The 14,701-nt window shown below is 42.3% G+C and overlaps 1 protein-coding gene across 2 annotated transcripts in view; it reads left to right on the top strand.

The window, feature by feature from the left end:
• The window catches only part of Adgrf1 (adhesion G protein-coupled receptor F1), a 34,890-nt gene extending 20,951 nt beyond the window's left edge, over positions 1 to 13,939 (top strand). For both annotated transcript variants that reach the window (XM_060368938.1, XM_021643200.2), the window contains 5 exons: positions 209 to 1,582; positions 3,484 to 3,525; positions 4,703 to 4,762; positions 11,566 to 11,632; positions 13,808 to 13,939. In XM_060368938.1, the coding sequence (XP_060224921.1) occupies positions 209 to 1,582; positions 3,484 to 3,525; positions 4,703 to 4,762; positions 11,566 to 11,632; positions 13,808 to 13,881 (1,617 nt within the window). In that variant the 3' untranslated portion in view covers positions 13,882 to 13,939. The remainder of the gene's footprint in view (positions 1 to 208; positions 1,583 to 3,483; positions 3,526 to 4,702; positions 4,763 to 11,565; positions 11,633 to 13,807) is intronic.
• Positions 13,940 to 14,701: the final 762 nt, after the last annotated feature.

Below are 14,701 nucleotides of genomic sequence, written 5' to 3'. Positions count from 1 at the left end.
CACCTTTATCCACCGAGGTCCCTTACCATCTTGACTGAAACACTTCTACTATATGGAGTGACAGAACTGAATGTAATTCATGAGTTTTACCATTATGCTCAGTTCACCTGTCCTATGACTATTTTCCTTATACTTAACACAAGCAGCCTTCCAATCTCGGCTTCCCTGTCTCAGAAGACCTAAACTGACTTTGACTCTTATGTTTCAGGAGGTCATCAACATAGCCAATCGTATTCTGAACTCAACCTCCATAACTAACTGGACAATATTATTAAAAAAAGAAAAGGATGCCAGCTCCCAGCTACTGGAAACATTGGGAGACATCAGCACTCTTATACCTTCCACTGCTCTGCCTCTTAATTTTTCTCAAAAATTCATTGACTGGAAAGGGATTCCAGTGACCCAAATCCATATCACACAGGGTTACAACTATCAGATTGAAATGATACAACAAAATGCCTCTCTCCCCATCCGAGGCCACGTACTCATTGAACCAGACCAATTTCAGAAATCCCATCCAAAGACGATTATCAGCATGGCGTCACTCACCTTTGGGGACATTCTACCCATTACCCACAGAGGAAATGCACGGGTCAATGGGCCAGTGATATCCACACTTATCCCAAACTATTCCATCAATGAAATTTTCCTTAACTTTTCCAAGATCAAGGGAAACCTGAGCCAGCCTCATTGTGTGTTTTGGGATTTTGGTCACTTGCAGTGGAGCAATGCAGGCTGCCAGCTAGTTAATGAGACTCCAGACACAGTACTGTGCCGATGTACTCACCTGACCTCCTTCTCCATGCTCATGTCACCCTTTGTTCCCTCTTCAGTTGTCCCTGCGGTAAAATGGATCACATACATAGGGCTGGGCATCTCCATTGCAAGTCTAATCTTATGCCTGATAGTTGAGTGTCTGTTTTGGAAGCAGACCAAGAAAAGCCAAACCTCATACACGCGCAACATCTGCCTGGTGAACATCGCCCTGTCGCTCTTGATTGCTGATGTTTGGTTTATCATCGCCGCCACTGTGGACACCTCTGTCATCCCTTCTGGAGTCTGTGTAGCTGCGGTGTTCTTTACCCACTTTTTCTACCTTGCCTTATTCTTCTGGATGCTTGTCCTCGGCATGCTGCTGGCTTATCGCATCGTCCTCGTGTTCCATCATATGGCCTTGATCACCATGATGGCTATTGGGTTCTGCCTGGGCTATGGGTGCCCTCTCCTTATAGCCATCATCACCATTGCTGTCACCCAACCTAGCAATAGCTACAGAAGGAACAACGTGTGTTGGCTTAATTGGTCTGATGAGAGCAAACCTCTTTTGGCATTTGTCATTCCTGCGCTGACTATCGTGGCTGTGAACTTGGTTGTGGTGCTGCTGGTACTCAGAAAGCTTTGGAGGCCAGCAATTGGAGAGAGAATGAATCAGGACGACAAGACCACTGCCATCCGCATGGGAAAGAGCCTCCTCGTGCTGACCCCGCTGCTAGGGCTCACCTGGGGTTTTGGCATAGGGACTATGGTGGACAGCCAGAATCTGGCTTGGCATGTTCTTTTTGCTTTCCTCAATGCATTCCAGGTAAGGACAATAAGCATAACGCATTATGTACTAATGTCATTGGAATAAGTTTAGAGAACTAGGGTTGGGGGATGAAGATGGCCTCATCTCCTTGGCTCCAACAAATCTAGTTCACAGAGTGTATGTATATGAGAAGACAAGCCCATCCATTTATCACAGCAGTTCACATTATGCTGAAGTAGAATTCTGGACTTCCCCGGTAACCCACTGCAGGCCTTAAATCTATGAGTGTTAATATAACCAAGACTTATCTCTCTTGAGGTTGACTCAGTCCTCACGCTCATGCACAAATCTCCAACAAAGCAGAGAAATAGAAATAACTCAAAAGTACTTGTTGACCTTGACGTTATTAAAGTCCCTGGAATTTAATAAACAGAGGCCAGAAACATGGCACCAACTGCCAGATTTTCTTAGAACACAGCCATGCTTTTTAATGTATAGAGGGCCTATCGCTCTTTTCTCTCCAACAGCAGAAGAGCTGAAACAGATAGTACGTATTTTGCAAAGCACCAAAGACTTACAATCTAGTCTTTACAGACACACACACACAAGCTTGTTGACCTTTAGTATTAAGGGTAGCTTTTATATTCCATGGTCAGAAAGGGTTCAGAGTAAATGGAAAAAAAGAATCCTTAAGTTTTGATGAATCTAGAAGAAAGTCTTCAATCACGGTTTATTGCAGGTAAGGCCAGACCGCCTAGGACAATGAAGCATGGAAACGGTAGTCTAATGATTGAGTTCGTTCTGGAGTCAAGTGTGTTTACTCTTAAATACCAACTGTGCACATAATCTCTCCATCCCTGGTTCTCTCAGCTGTTGAGTGGGACCGCAGTAATATTTACAGAGCAATTTTGAGGATTACAAGAGATAATTTAGGTGCCTGGCACAGAGCCTCATACTCAACAAATGCTTAGAGTTTCCTAAAGCCATTGCACCAGTCCATTCACTTAGCAGTAAACACTCAGGCAGTTCTATGGATGTACTCATAGAGAGCATGCATTTAATGGAGGCAAGTCTGAGAGCTCTCGGAAGGACTGGTTTGTGAGCAGTGTGGTTTTTTTGTTTTGTTTTTCAAGATAGGGTTTCTCTGTGTTGCCTTGGCTGGCTGGCCTCAAACTCACAGAGATACGGCTGCCTCTGCCTCCCCCAGTGCTGGGATTACAGGCATGCACCACTGCCCCAGCATGAGCAGTAAGTGATTTGATAGGTACAAATGAAAGGTTCTGTGACTGGGGGGAAGAAAGCCTTTGTCAGGATTTTCCAGGAGTCATACTTGAAGAGAAGGTTACTTACAGAGGCCACCTTTCTCCTCCTGGCCATTGTAGGCTGAACCTCAGTATCTGTTGTCATCAGAAGCACGCAATGGATATTTATTAAATACTTGGTCTAAAGAAAGGCTAAGATAGCACAGCCATTGGAAGCTATGTGGGGTTTTGGATGACACTGCAGCAGATGATAAATTTCCACATGAGTTTACAGCTCCATCCGTTCAGTCATTTGCCAATGAATACACTCATGAAAGACAGTATGTTAGCACTTTGTGATGGGCTGGCACCACTGAGTTCACACTACTCTTGTCTTTTAGAAGCCTATAGTCCGGCTGGAGGCCAGACAAGAAAATAAGTTCAAGGTGATCATTTAGTGTGTGCTTGTCACCCTGGCATTCGGGGTAGAGGTAGAAGAATAATCATGAGTTTGAGACCAGCCTGGCCTAGTTAGCAAGTCTCAGGCTAGGCTGGGTTGTAGAATGAGTCCTTACCTCCCAAAGGGGGGGGAAATTAACATTAAAATATTAGGTGAGCATGATAGAATTGTACCATGTATACAGATGATTTCTTGTCTGAAAAAAGAAAACAGTACGATATCTACAATTTACTCTTTGCTTTTGGTTCTTGTTAAAGGGATTTTTCATCTTCTGTTTTGGAATTCTCTTGGATAATAAGGTATGTGTATATTGACTTCTTCCTTCATTCCCTACTACAGGCATAAAAAAAAAAAAAAAAAAAAAAAAAAACCTTTCCCTTCAGTTCCAAGGCCTTTGTTTATATGTCTGATGGATACTTAGGTAATAAAATTTTTACAGTTTTACAAAAGACAGACTCATTCAGAAGTCAGCTAAGTGATCCCTGCTGATGAAGTCACCTGGATGCAATCACAAGTGAAGTGACCATCACAGAAAGAAAAAAAGGGGGGTGGGTAAAAGGCTTTTTACACTTCATCTTTCTAAGCCCGGTGTGGTGTGGCGGAACATATCTACAATCCCAGTACTCAGAAAGCTGAGACAGGAGGATCACAAGTTCCAGACCATTTTGTGGTACACAGAAAGTTTCAGACCAGCTGAGGATCTGTCTCAAAAGCAAGCCAGCAAAATCGCTTTCTATTTTGCCCTCTGAGGGGATGAAATCCATTTTGTGCCTTGAATTTCTTCACTCGTTTATTCAAAATACGCAGAAAGAATGTAATTTTTGCATTTCTAATCTATCAAATGTTAAGTGGTTTCTCTGTTAAATAAAATTACCAAATGAAAGACTATTAGTTTCAGTGGAAGATAAATAGAAAAAAAATTATAAAGAACCATGTTCCATTTTTTCTCCTAAGCAGCAAGTAATTATGTCAATAGATAAAGACAGTAATTGATGTTTTAGCAAGAAGACAAAAAGATTTTATTATTAGGGCTGTAGTTGCTCTTGCAGAGGAATGGTTTTGGCTCCCAGAGCCCACATGGTGACTAACAGCAATCTGTGACTCCCATTCCAAGGGTTCCAAATGTCTCTGTGGGCCTTTATAAGCACCAGGCATACACAAGGTATATAGACTTCCATGAAGGCAAAAACACTTATATATGTAAAATAAAATAATAAAATAAATATATATTAAGAATAGAAAAGAGATTCTTGTTAACTCATTTGCCACATATTGCCACCCATTACAGACAGACAATTTCTTTACAGTTGTTCTTTTGGAAGAGAGAACAGTCTATCAGCTATTTATGCTAATGGTCTAGAAGTGTCGCTTCAAAGCGATGTTGCTAAGTAACAATTTCAAAGGTACTTTTTTCTAAGAATGTTGATGCCTGATCATTTGTGTCTCTTCACCATTTCTTTTAAATTCCCCTGACAGCTAAGACAACTTCTGTCCAACAAGCTGACTCCCTTAAGCTCATGGAAGCAAACATCAAAGGTAATTGACCTTCAACTCAGATATGTAAAGTAGTAGTTTCGTATTTTCCCCTCTATGTCACCTGCGGCAAGCTCATTTATAGAAGGCCCTTGTTTTTCCAACATCAACACTTGGTATGGTGCCTGGCTAGGGTTGGTGTCTAAACAAAGAGCTACCGAGTAAGGAGGGCCTGGGCAAATGCATATGAAGGCTTAAAACCCACAAGATCGATGGCGGCCTGTCAGGCCTGCTGGAGATGCAGCCCTATGCCGACATCTCCAACTGGGAGCAGGCCAGGGTGTTCAGAGACAGCTTCTGCTTCACGTTAAGGTGGTATTCTTGTCATAGCCTGCAGGAAAGAATCTCAAGGTGAGTCAGGATGAAGCAAGATGAGAGTTTAGTAAGAAAACATGCTAATACAGAGTTAAGCATTGGCGTTAAGAAGCGGGGAGCTGGAAGAGGACAGTGACACACAGTAGGGCAGCTTCTCAAGTGAGGAGCTGTCTCTCTCTCTCTTTCTTTTTTTCAAACAAGATAGTGTGAGATGTCCTATATAGCTGAGATTAAAAACAAGTAAAAATGTTTAAAGGAATCCTGAGTGTACATAGGGCACAGAGAGGGGACCACATGTTTTGCCTGTAACATCACTCATAACCTTATTCACAAGTCTTTGATTCCCAGCAGGTAGGGGCAGGGAGCTCCCTTCTCTTCCCAGGCCTGCTTATTCCTGCGTCCCCCTCACTGCCTTCTTTGCTTTGAGTGGATGATGCTGATAGTCTCAGCATTTAGCTCTGCACACCCGAACCTGAGGAGTTTGCACAGACAGGAGGGGGTGCGGTGGGGTAGGGTGGGGGTGGGGTTCTGTTTCATTCTTTCTACAAAAATACCTATGAGGACAGAGTGCTATAGCACAACACCCACATATGCATTTTTTACTTTCAATGTTAGTTTACATTTTTGTCTTTCAGTAAGACGTAGAGGATTTTTCAGAAGGAGTGCTTAAAGTAGAGATATCTGTATTTGATTATTAAAAAAAAGAAAGCCAACCCACTTAACTGTATACAAACTTAGATGAGTGTTCAGAGACATTACAAGAAACAGTAGGCTTTTAAAATAAAATAAAGCACGGTGGTGGTACCCAGCTGTGGTGGCTTGAATAAAAATAGCCCCTGTAGTCTCATATATTTGAATGCTTAGTCACTAGGGAGTGAGACTATTTAGGTTTAGAAGGACTGGGAGGTGTGGCCTTACTGGAGGAGGGGTGTCACTGGGGGTGGGCTTCAAGGTCTCAAAAGCCCATGCCAGGCCCAGTCCATCTGTCTGCCTATCTCTAGTATCATGTTTGCCTGGCTGCTTCCATGCCCCCTGCCCTAATAACGGATTAACTCTCTGAAACTGTAAGCAAGACCCCAATTCCATGCTTTTCTTTATAAGAATTGCCTTCATCACGGGGTCCCTTCACAGCAGTAGAACAGTAACTAAGATAACAGTGATAACCCCAACGTTAAGAGAGGTGCAGACGAGAAGATCAGGAGTTCAAGGCTAGGTCTTGAAACATAAGGAGTTTGCTCTATTTTGGGCAAGACAAAATGAAAACCAAAACTAACGATAACAACAATAATAAAAAATCAAAACAATGGGCTGGGGAGGTGGCTCAGTGGTTAAGAGCACTTGCTGTTCTTCCTGGGGTCCTGAGTTCAGTCCCATTAGAGCAACTCATAACCGTCTGTGACTCCAGCCCCAGGTCATCTGACACACTCTTTCGGCCTTTGTGGGCATTCACAAATAAGTGACATGCCCACACACATAAACAAAAAATTAAAAATAAAATAAAGCACAACTCAATGAGGAAAGCACCCTGGGGCTTCCTGGATCTTCATTTCACAGTAGAAAGTGCTGCTATGAATGTAAGTGGTCCATCTTGGTCACTGTACTTTGACTCCTACCCCACTGGCTGGGGGTCTTAGGAAAGTTCCGTGGTGGCTCTAAGAAGTTCTTACAGTCTGTGGTTTTAATATTGTGTCTTGAACTCAAACCCTTGGGACCAGAAGGTGTGAAGCTTATGTTATTGTGTAGTCTCAGGAAAAGGAGGAAGTTACAGAAAAGAATGCACATCAGTGAATAAAACGAGGCCGGGCACTCCCTGCCCTTCAGAGCAGGAAGTCAGTAATTTCCTCATTAAAAAAAACCAAAGACAGAAAAACATCCCTAACTGAAATACAATAAAGCAAAAGCTCAAACGCCGGCAGCTTTTCTCCCTGCTTCTGACACATCATGTTAGTGCTCTTTAGATGTGCAGGTGGTCCCTGAACAGCAATGGTCACCGAGGGCCCGTTTCTCCTGCAACCATGGCCCCTCCCCAGTTTAATTCAAACTAGGTGGTAAAAATTAGATTTTCTTTTGGTTGTCTGGTTAAATGATTTGATTGTCTCAGTTTCACTTCCTGTTTCTGTGATTAAAATATCAGGGAAAAGGCAAATTAAGAAAGGGCTAGTGTGGCTTACATTTCCAGGTCATTTGTTTCACTGAAGTCATGGAGGCAGGAGTCTGAAGAGCACACACAGAGAGAGAGAGAGAGACAGAGACAGACAGAGAGAGACAGAGACAGAGGAAGAGACAGAGAAAGACACGAAGAGAGAGAGCAAGAGTGAGAGCGAGCATGCACATAGGCTTTGCTCAGCTCACCTCCTCTTGCACAGTTCAGGATACTGAACTGACCATCAAAGGATGTTCATCAATTAACATAATTAAGATTATCCTACACAGGCATTCGTTTGTGTCAATCTAAGGTAGACAATTCTACCTTGAGACTCTCTTCTCAGGGAATTCTGGATGTCAAGCCAGTAATTGAAGCTAACCAACGCAGTGGTTGTCTCTGTCTCTGTCTGCCTCTCCATCTCTCCCTCCCTCCCTCCCTCTCTTCCTCTCCATTTGCTGAGGGAATTTGAATGAAAAAAAAATCCAAGTACCCAGATTATGGATTATTAGAAACTAAAGAAGAGATAGGGGGTGGAGAAAATGGCTCAGTGGTTAAGATCTCATACTGTTCTTAGAGAGAATCCAGTTCAGTTCCCAGCCCTCACACTGGTAGTTCACAAATGCCTTCATCCCAACTCTAGTGAGTTCGATGCATTGGCTGGCTTCTGTAAACATTGCATGCTTGTACACATATGTACAGTCATATCCATGTATGTATTGTTGAAAACAAGAAGGAAAGATATGATCGCTGTTACTATCGAGGAGCTTGTAAGTTAAAAAAAAAAACAAAAACATGAGAAAGGAAAGGTACAAGGTATGAATACAGGATGACCAAGAGCAGTGTGCTTGTGAAAATTGTGGGATTTTAACAGAAAATGAGTGAAGATAACAGAAGCAAGAGGATTCCCCAGGAGACCTACTCAGAAGCAAAATATGGCGACCTATTTTCTTGACACAAGATCTGTCTGACTGAGGGAACATGAGCATGAGCAACAGGTCCAGGTTGGAGTTATAGAGACTTCACTGACAGAGGGCAAAGGGGTGACGAGGTAGAGATCTCTAAAACGACACTGAAGATGTAAGATATGGCAGAAGGGATGGAAGAGGAAGCCAGCAAGGTCCTCAGCAAGGTCCATCCATTCTGTTCATTGAACTGTTTGCTTGGGAGATGGTGATTGCCGAATCTGTATCTTCCTTCTTGGTTTAGCTTCCATGTCATATGGAATGAGAATGGGAATGGAAATTGTTCCCTCTAATATTCCTAACACCCGAACAGTGTCTAGCAAAGAAAACCTCTCAATATGAGTGAATGAATAAATATTAACAAAGAGAAAAGAATGTTAAGTATCTTAAAACTTACATTTCCTAATAATTGCTTGTTCTTTGTTTGAAACATTTTATTTCAATTTAATAATTGAGTCCTATCGATCTATCTCTATCTATCTATTTTATCTATCATATACATTGTATATCTATCTATCTTTTTATATCTATCTATCTATGTACCTTTTTATTTATGGAGATAGAGTTTCTCTGTGTAGCCCTGTTTGTCCTGGAACTTGCTTTGTAGGCTAGGTTGGCCATGAACTCATATAGACCTACTTGCTGCTGCTTCCCAAGTGCTGGGACTAAAAGGTACATGCCACCACACTGGGATTCAGTTTTAATTTTTAAAAAATGGTTATTTTTATTGCATATGTATGAGTGTTTTGCCAACATGTATGTATATACACTGTGCGCATGCCTGATGTTCACAAAGGCCATAAGTGGGCAGTGTGTCTCCTACAAATGGACTTACAAATCTTTGTGAGCCACCTTTAGGTCCTGAGAGCTGAACCCAGTTTCTCTGGAGGAAAAGCAAGTGCTCTCAACTGCTGTACCATCTCTCCCTACACATAATTGCATTTCCAAGTTATAATCTTCATAATCTTGATTATTCACAGAACTGAATGCTAAGTTGTACAAAAGGAAGGCAAATCTGTGCCAGGGATTATTTTTACATCGAATATTAGGTTTTTTTTCTTTAGTCCTTCTAGGAGCAAATATACAAATCAAGAGTGTATAAACATGGACATAAAAAGGGATAGTGTTTCCTTCAAAGCCATTTTCCAGCTGGTTGTTGGAAGTTGTAAAGATACAGAAACACCAAATTCATTTGGAAATAAACTCAGGCATATGCTAAAAAAAACAGATTAAGGAATAAATGAGAATTATTCTATATTTCTAAAAAAGAATCATGTATTATAAATACGGGATAAAAGGCTGTTATCGACATCAAGAGTCATGATATGAGACATAGAATACAGGCAGACTTTGTTGAGGAATAATACAGGGCACCCTCAAGCATGAGAGTGGAGAATGGCTAGAGAGATCACTGCGGGAGACCACACTCTTGTAGGGTGAGAATGGACAATAGACAGAGAGACCATTGCTGGAAAAAAAAAAAACTTTCATGGGATAAGAATAGACAATGGCCAGAGGGACCATAATGTAGTGCTTAACCATTTGAAAGTGAAGGGTATACCACAGTCAAATGGATCACTGTGTCAGTGGTCACTATATGCTTGGGCAGATTTTACTGTTCCATAAAGTTGCTAGGACAGATAGCTTTCCAGCAGGACATCTTCTTGTCTGAGGATTATAAAAGATAAGATGAAAGAGTATGAAGTGACTGGCAAGCCTAGTTTGCTCTTTGATCGTGCAGCAATTGGATATTTCAGTGCATGTCTTTAATCTCATCTCAGCGTTCCGTAGACAGAGGCAGGAGGATCTCTGTGAGTTCCAGGCTATAGAGAGCTGCAGTGAGACTCGGTCTCAAAATCCAAATCAAACCAAAACAATACCACAGAACACCAAAATCACACACTAAAATGGATTAAAAGGAGTAATAGAAAAATTGAAATAAGTCTATAAAAATACCTGTGTTTTCTTAAGGGGAAAATATCCTCCCTTGATGATCCATAATAAAGGTATCTCCACCTTTTCCTTGGTTTCATCTGTAGCTAATTTTTTATGTCTATAAAATTTTGGAGCAAATGGTGGTGGTGCATGCCTTTAATCTCAGCACTTGAGAGGCAGGGGTAGGTGGATCTTTGTGAGTTTGAGGCCAGCCTGCAGTGAATTCCAGGACAGCCAAAGCTACACACAAAGAATCCCTATCTCGAGAAACAAACCAACAAACAAAACCCAACAGCAATAATAAATAAAGGACTAGTAATTTTAATGTTTTTTTTTTCCTTCTTAATTTTGATTCCTTAAATAACTGCAATAACAGGAATACAGAAAGTCTTTATAACCAGTTCCCAGACTGGTTATAAAGGAGGGACCAAACCTTAATTATGGAACTCCACTTTTAAGGTTGAAGCCTGACATTTCTGCATAGTCTTGAGCTCAGTCTAAGGAAAGCTCCCTTTTCTTGGCAGGGTTCTCTCTCCACCTGATCTGGATAACCCCAGATACTGTAAGGAGCATCATAGAGCCCTCAGGGAAGATTACAGACTAGACCTTTTCCTGATAAGAAAACTGGTCCAGAAAGTAGATGGAAATTCCTGGAAATGCCCCACCCTGCTAAGGAGATCTTAGTTTTTTAGTAGTGACCTTCAATTGTACTTGTAGATTTTTGCCCACCCATAGGATAATTAAGTCCTATGTTCTTGTGATAGGATTGTACTACTACATGGAAATTGAGGCACTGCACCACTACATCAAGCATCCCTAGCATCCCCAACCCCAGTAAATCAAACGCATTCACCCTTGAAACCCCTCCCACTGCCCAAGGTTTATAAATCCCTGGCTTCAAATAAACATGCTAGATGTGTTTATGCGAGCTACGTGCTACCATCAGCTTTCTGCTAGGGTTGCCAGGACTCCCCTCCTTCCTGGAGAATCACTGCAGGACACCTGAACTTGGCTGCTATTCAGGCAGCCATCCTCCAGGGCCTCCTCCATGAGGACCTCCGGGCACTTGATTGGCCATGTGGGCTTTGGACCTGCCCTCTGGCCAGTTTTCAGCCTCTGTCATGCTTAGCACACCAGCTTAACCAAGAGCTGTAACACTTTGGTATCACCATAGGCTTTGGAACACCGTAGGAGTTTCTACTGCCCCCACCAATCTTATTCTAAAAGAGTTAATTAGCTGTAACACCCTGGGAAAATTCTTTCCATACCCCGGCCTTGCCACAAAGCAACTCTAGCTGTTCCCAAGATCTGGGACCTTTGATTCCATTCTCCAACTGCATGCCTCCTTCCTGGCCCTTGCCAAATGAAGAACAACATTTAATAACCTTCATGTATGCTAATGTTCATTAGCTACCTAATATAAACTATTTTGTTGTTCTTTTGTGCAGCAAAACTCCTCAGATACAGGCACCAAGCCTAAATGCTTAAGGACTTTCAACATACTACAGCACAGAGGTGAGTTCTAATATAGCCAAAGAATGTAAAAGGTAAGAAGGGAGATTATGAATGCAAAGAGAATCCAGTAGTAATTATTAAAAGATGGCAGCAGCAGATGGCCATGCATCCAAGTTCCTCTGAATTGTGCTTAAGGCTGATTAAGCAATACTGAGGATTTAGTGTTAATACGCATACACACCTGCACCCATACACACATGCACACACACAATATATATACACACATACCTACACACATACATATACATACATAAACACATAATACATACATGCACGCACGTGCACACACAAAGCTCGTGCACACACAAAGCATGCACGCACACACAAAGCACGCATGCGCGTGCACACACACACACACACACACACACACACACCACACCTGTAGCATTGATCATCAAGTCCCTGGGGTTAAGGAGTATGTTTAGACCAGCCCCACCTATATCCTTACTGGAGAGTCACTTATGCTAGCTCCTGAGTAGAGGGCATGGGATGATGTGCTTATGTTCAATGATGAACACTTATGATTTTCTAAACTAACTTGGGGGAGGGAGGGATGATGCCTCACTCTTGAGAAAGTACTATTCCCTCCTGCATTTATATATTGGTGACTACTGGAAATTTAAACATTACAGAGTCACAGTACTCTTGGAGGAAAAGTGGACCATGGAGAAAGAAGAGAAAAATACATTGTTAAGTTGTAGTCATACCTACTAGTCCTGGTCCCATTTTAGATTAGATCATAGCATCATTATTAATCCATTTTGTATTGCATCAAAACTATTTAAATTACAGCTGTAGATTGCCACGTTCTAATTGGAACGTCTATATTATTCCTCCAACTCCACTCAGAGCTCAGGGATCACCATGGGAGACAGGGCAGAATGATTGTAAGAATCAGATATCATGGATATCAATCACAAAACAGTATTTTCTGGACATGGTGGAGTTATTGTAAACATAAACTCACAGTACCTGTGACTGCGTACATAAGACCTACACAAAATCAATACAGCCAAACTTCCAACTTAGACAGGAAAAGGATTTACAATGTCAAATCCCTAGCTGAAGAGCTATTAGCCAATAATGACTGGGAAGGAGAGTCCAGCTTTCTTAGAGATGTGGTTCCCTGAAAGGCTGCCCCTATTTGTTACTTTTCAATTTCGGTGACAAAATATGATGACCAAGGAAACCACAGAAAAGTTTATTTGCACTTATGGGTACAGAGGGTTAGAGTCCATGATGGCAGTGGCAGGAACTGGATGCTGAGAGTAGAAGCTGAGGGCCCACATCTTGAACCACAATCAGAAAGCAGAGAGAGAGAGAGAGAGAGAGAGAGAGAGAGAGAGAGAGAGCCAGAATGGCCTGAATCTTGAAATTCTCAAAGCCCAGTGACACACTTCCTCCAATAAGGCTACACCTAATCCTCCCTACACAACAAGACCAGCTGGGAACCAGTGTTCAAATGCCAGAACCTATGGGGGACATTCTCATTCAAACCACCATGCTCTGCTACTCATACCCAGTAGACGGTCCTACCCCGCCGCACATGCAGAGAGTACCCAATGAACCCAGCGGGTTTTAAGTCAGGGCACATGAAACTGATAGGGGAGATTGGATGAGAGGGGCAAATTGAAGAGTGGGACTGGGGAGGATTTGCTAAAAATACATTATATGCACGAATAAAATTCTCAAAACAAAACAAAAGTGGTTTTTTTTTAAATATTTAAATTCGAAATTACAGTTCAAGCCCTGGAAAATGTGCCTTGCCCAGCCCCTTGCTTCCTGTTTTCTCTGCCGCCAACCACATAGCGCTTTGAATTCCACCTTTCCAGACACTTGCTCGCCATCAGTTGGGGAAAAGATAGACAACTCCCAAGGCTCTTTTCCTGCAAGCCATGCATTGAGTTGAAGTTTATGTTCTCTCATTTCTTAGCAGTAACTGAAAAACATTGCATTTCTCATCTCCAGGGGTAGATGGCTGACATATGCAAGTTTCCATAGTATCTGTGAAGGTCTGTCCCTCTTAGTCAACCAAGCATGTTCTGTCGTTTTCTTTATTAACATCCTAGAATTAGCCCCAGTTTTAAGATATTCCTTGGGCTTTTTGGCATTTTGCTTTATACTAGAATCAAGAATAGCAGCAATGACTTACCTCATCTTCTTTTCTCCCTTCAGGCATGTATGCACTTTCTCATACTGGAGATTCATCCAATGACATCACGTTAACCCAGTTTTTATCAACCGAATAAAGCCATGAGTCATAATCAAGGGTTAATTTTTCTTTGCGCAACATGTCATTCAGAGCCACATGACAGCAAAGACATGTACAAAGCCAGATGAGATTTTGTGGTTTAGGTGTCTGAGGATAAAACCGGTTACTTTGGCGTTGGAGAGATGGCTGAGTGGTTAAGAGCACTTGCTGCTCTTGCAGAGGAACTGGGCTCAGTTCCCAGCCCCACGTGGTGGATCACAACCATCTGTTCCAGGGGATCTGCTGCCCTCTTCTGACTTCTGTGAGCACCACACACACGGTACATAGACATAGATGCAGGGAAAACACCCATTCAAAGAATAAAATAAATAAATATTTAAAATTTTTTTTAATTACACTTTATTCACTTTGTATTCCCCCATAAGCCCTTCCCCCCTCCCCTCCTGATCCCACCCTCCCTCTCCCTTCTTCATGAATGCCCCTCCCCAAGTCCACTGATAAGGGAGGTCCCCCTCTCCTTCCCTCTGATCTTAGTCTATCAGATCTCATCAGGAGTGGCTGCATTGTCATCTTCTGTGGCCTGGTAAGGCTGCTCTCCCCTCAGGGGGAGGTGATCAAAGAGCAGGCCAATCAGATTATGTCAGAGGCAGTCCTTCTTCCCATTACTATGTAACCCACTTGGACACTAAACTGCCGTGGGCTACATCTGTGCAGGGGTTCTAGGTTATCTCCATGCCTGGTACTTGGTTGAAGTATGAGTCTCTGGGAAGACCCCTGTGTTCAAATTTTCTGGTTCTGTTGCTCTCCTTGTTGAGTTCCTGTCCTCTCCAGATCTTACTGTTTCCCACTTCTTACAT

The sequence above is a fragment of the Meriones unguiculatus genome, chromosome 16, assembly GCF_030254825.1.
Source record: "Meriones unguiculatus strain TT.TT164.6M chromosome 16, Bangor_MerUng_6.1, whole genome shotgun sequence".
NCBI classification, from domain to species: domain Eukaryota; kingdom Metazoa; phylum Chordata; class Mammalia; order Rodentia; family Muridae; genus Meriones; species Meriones unguiculatus.
The sequence above is the reverse complement of the archived record's forward strand: the minus strand, read 5'-3'. Positions and strand labels throughout refer to the sequence as shown.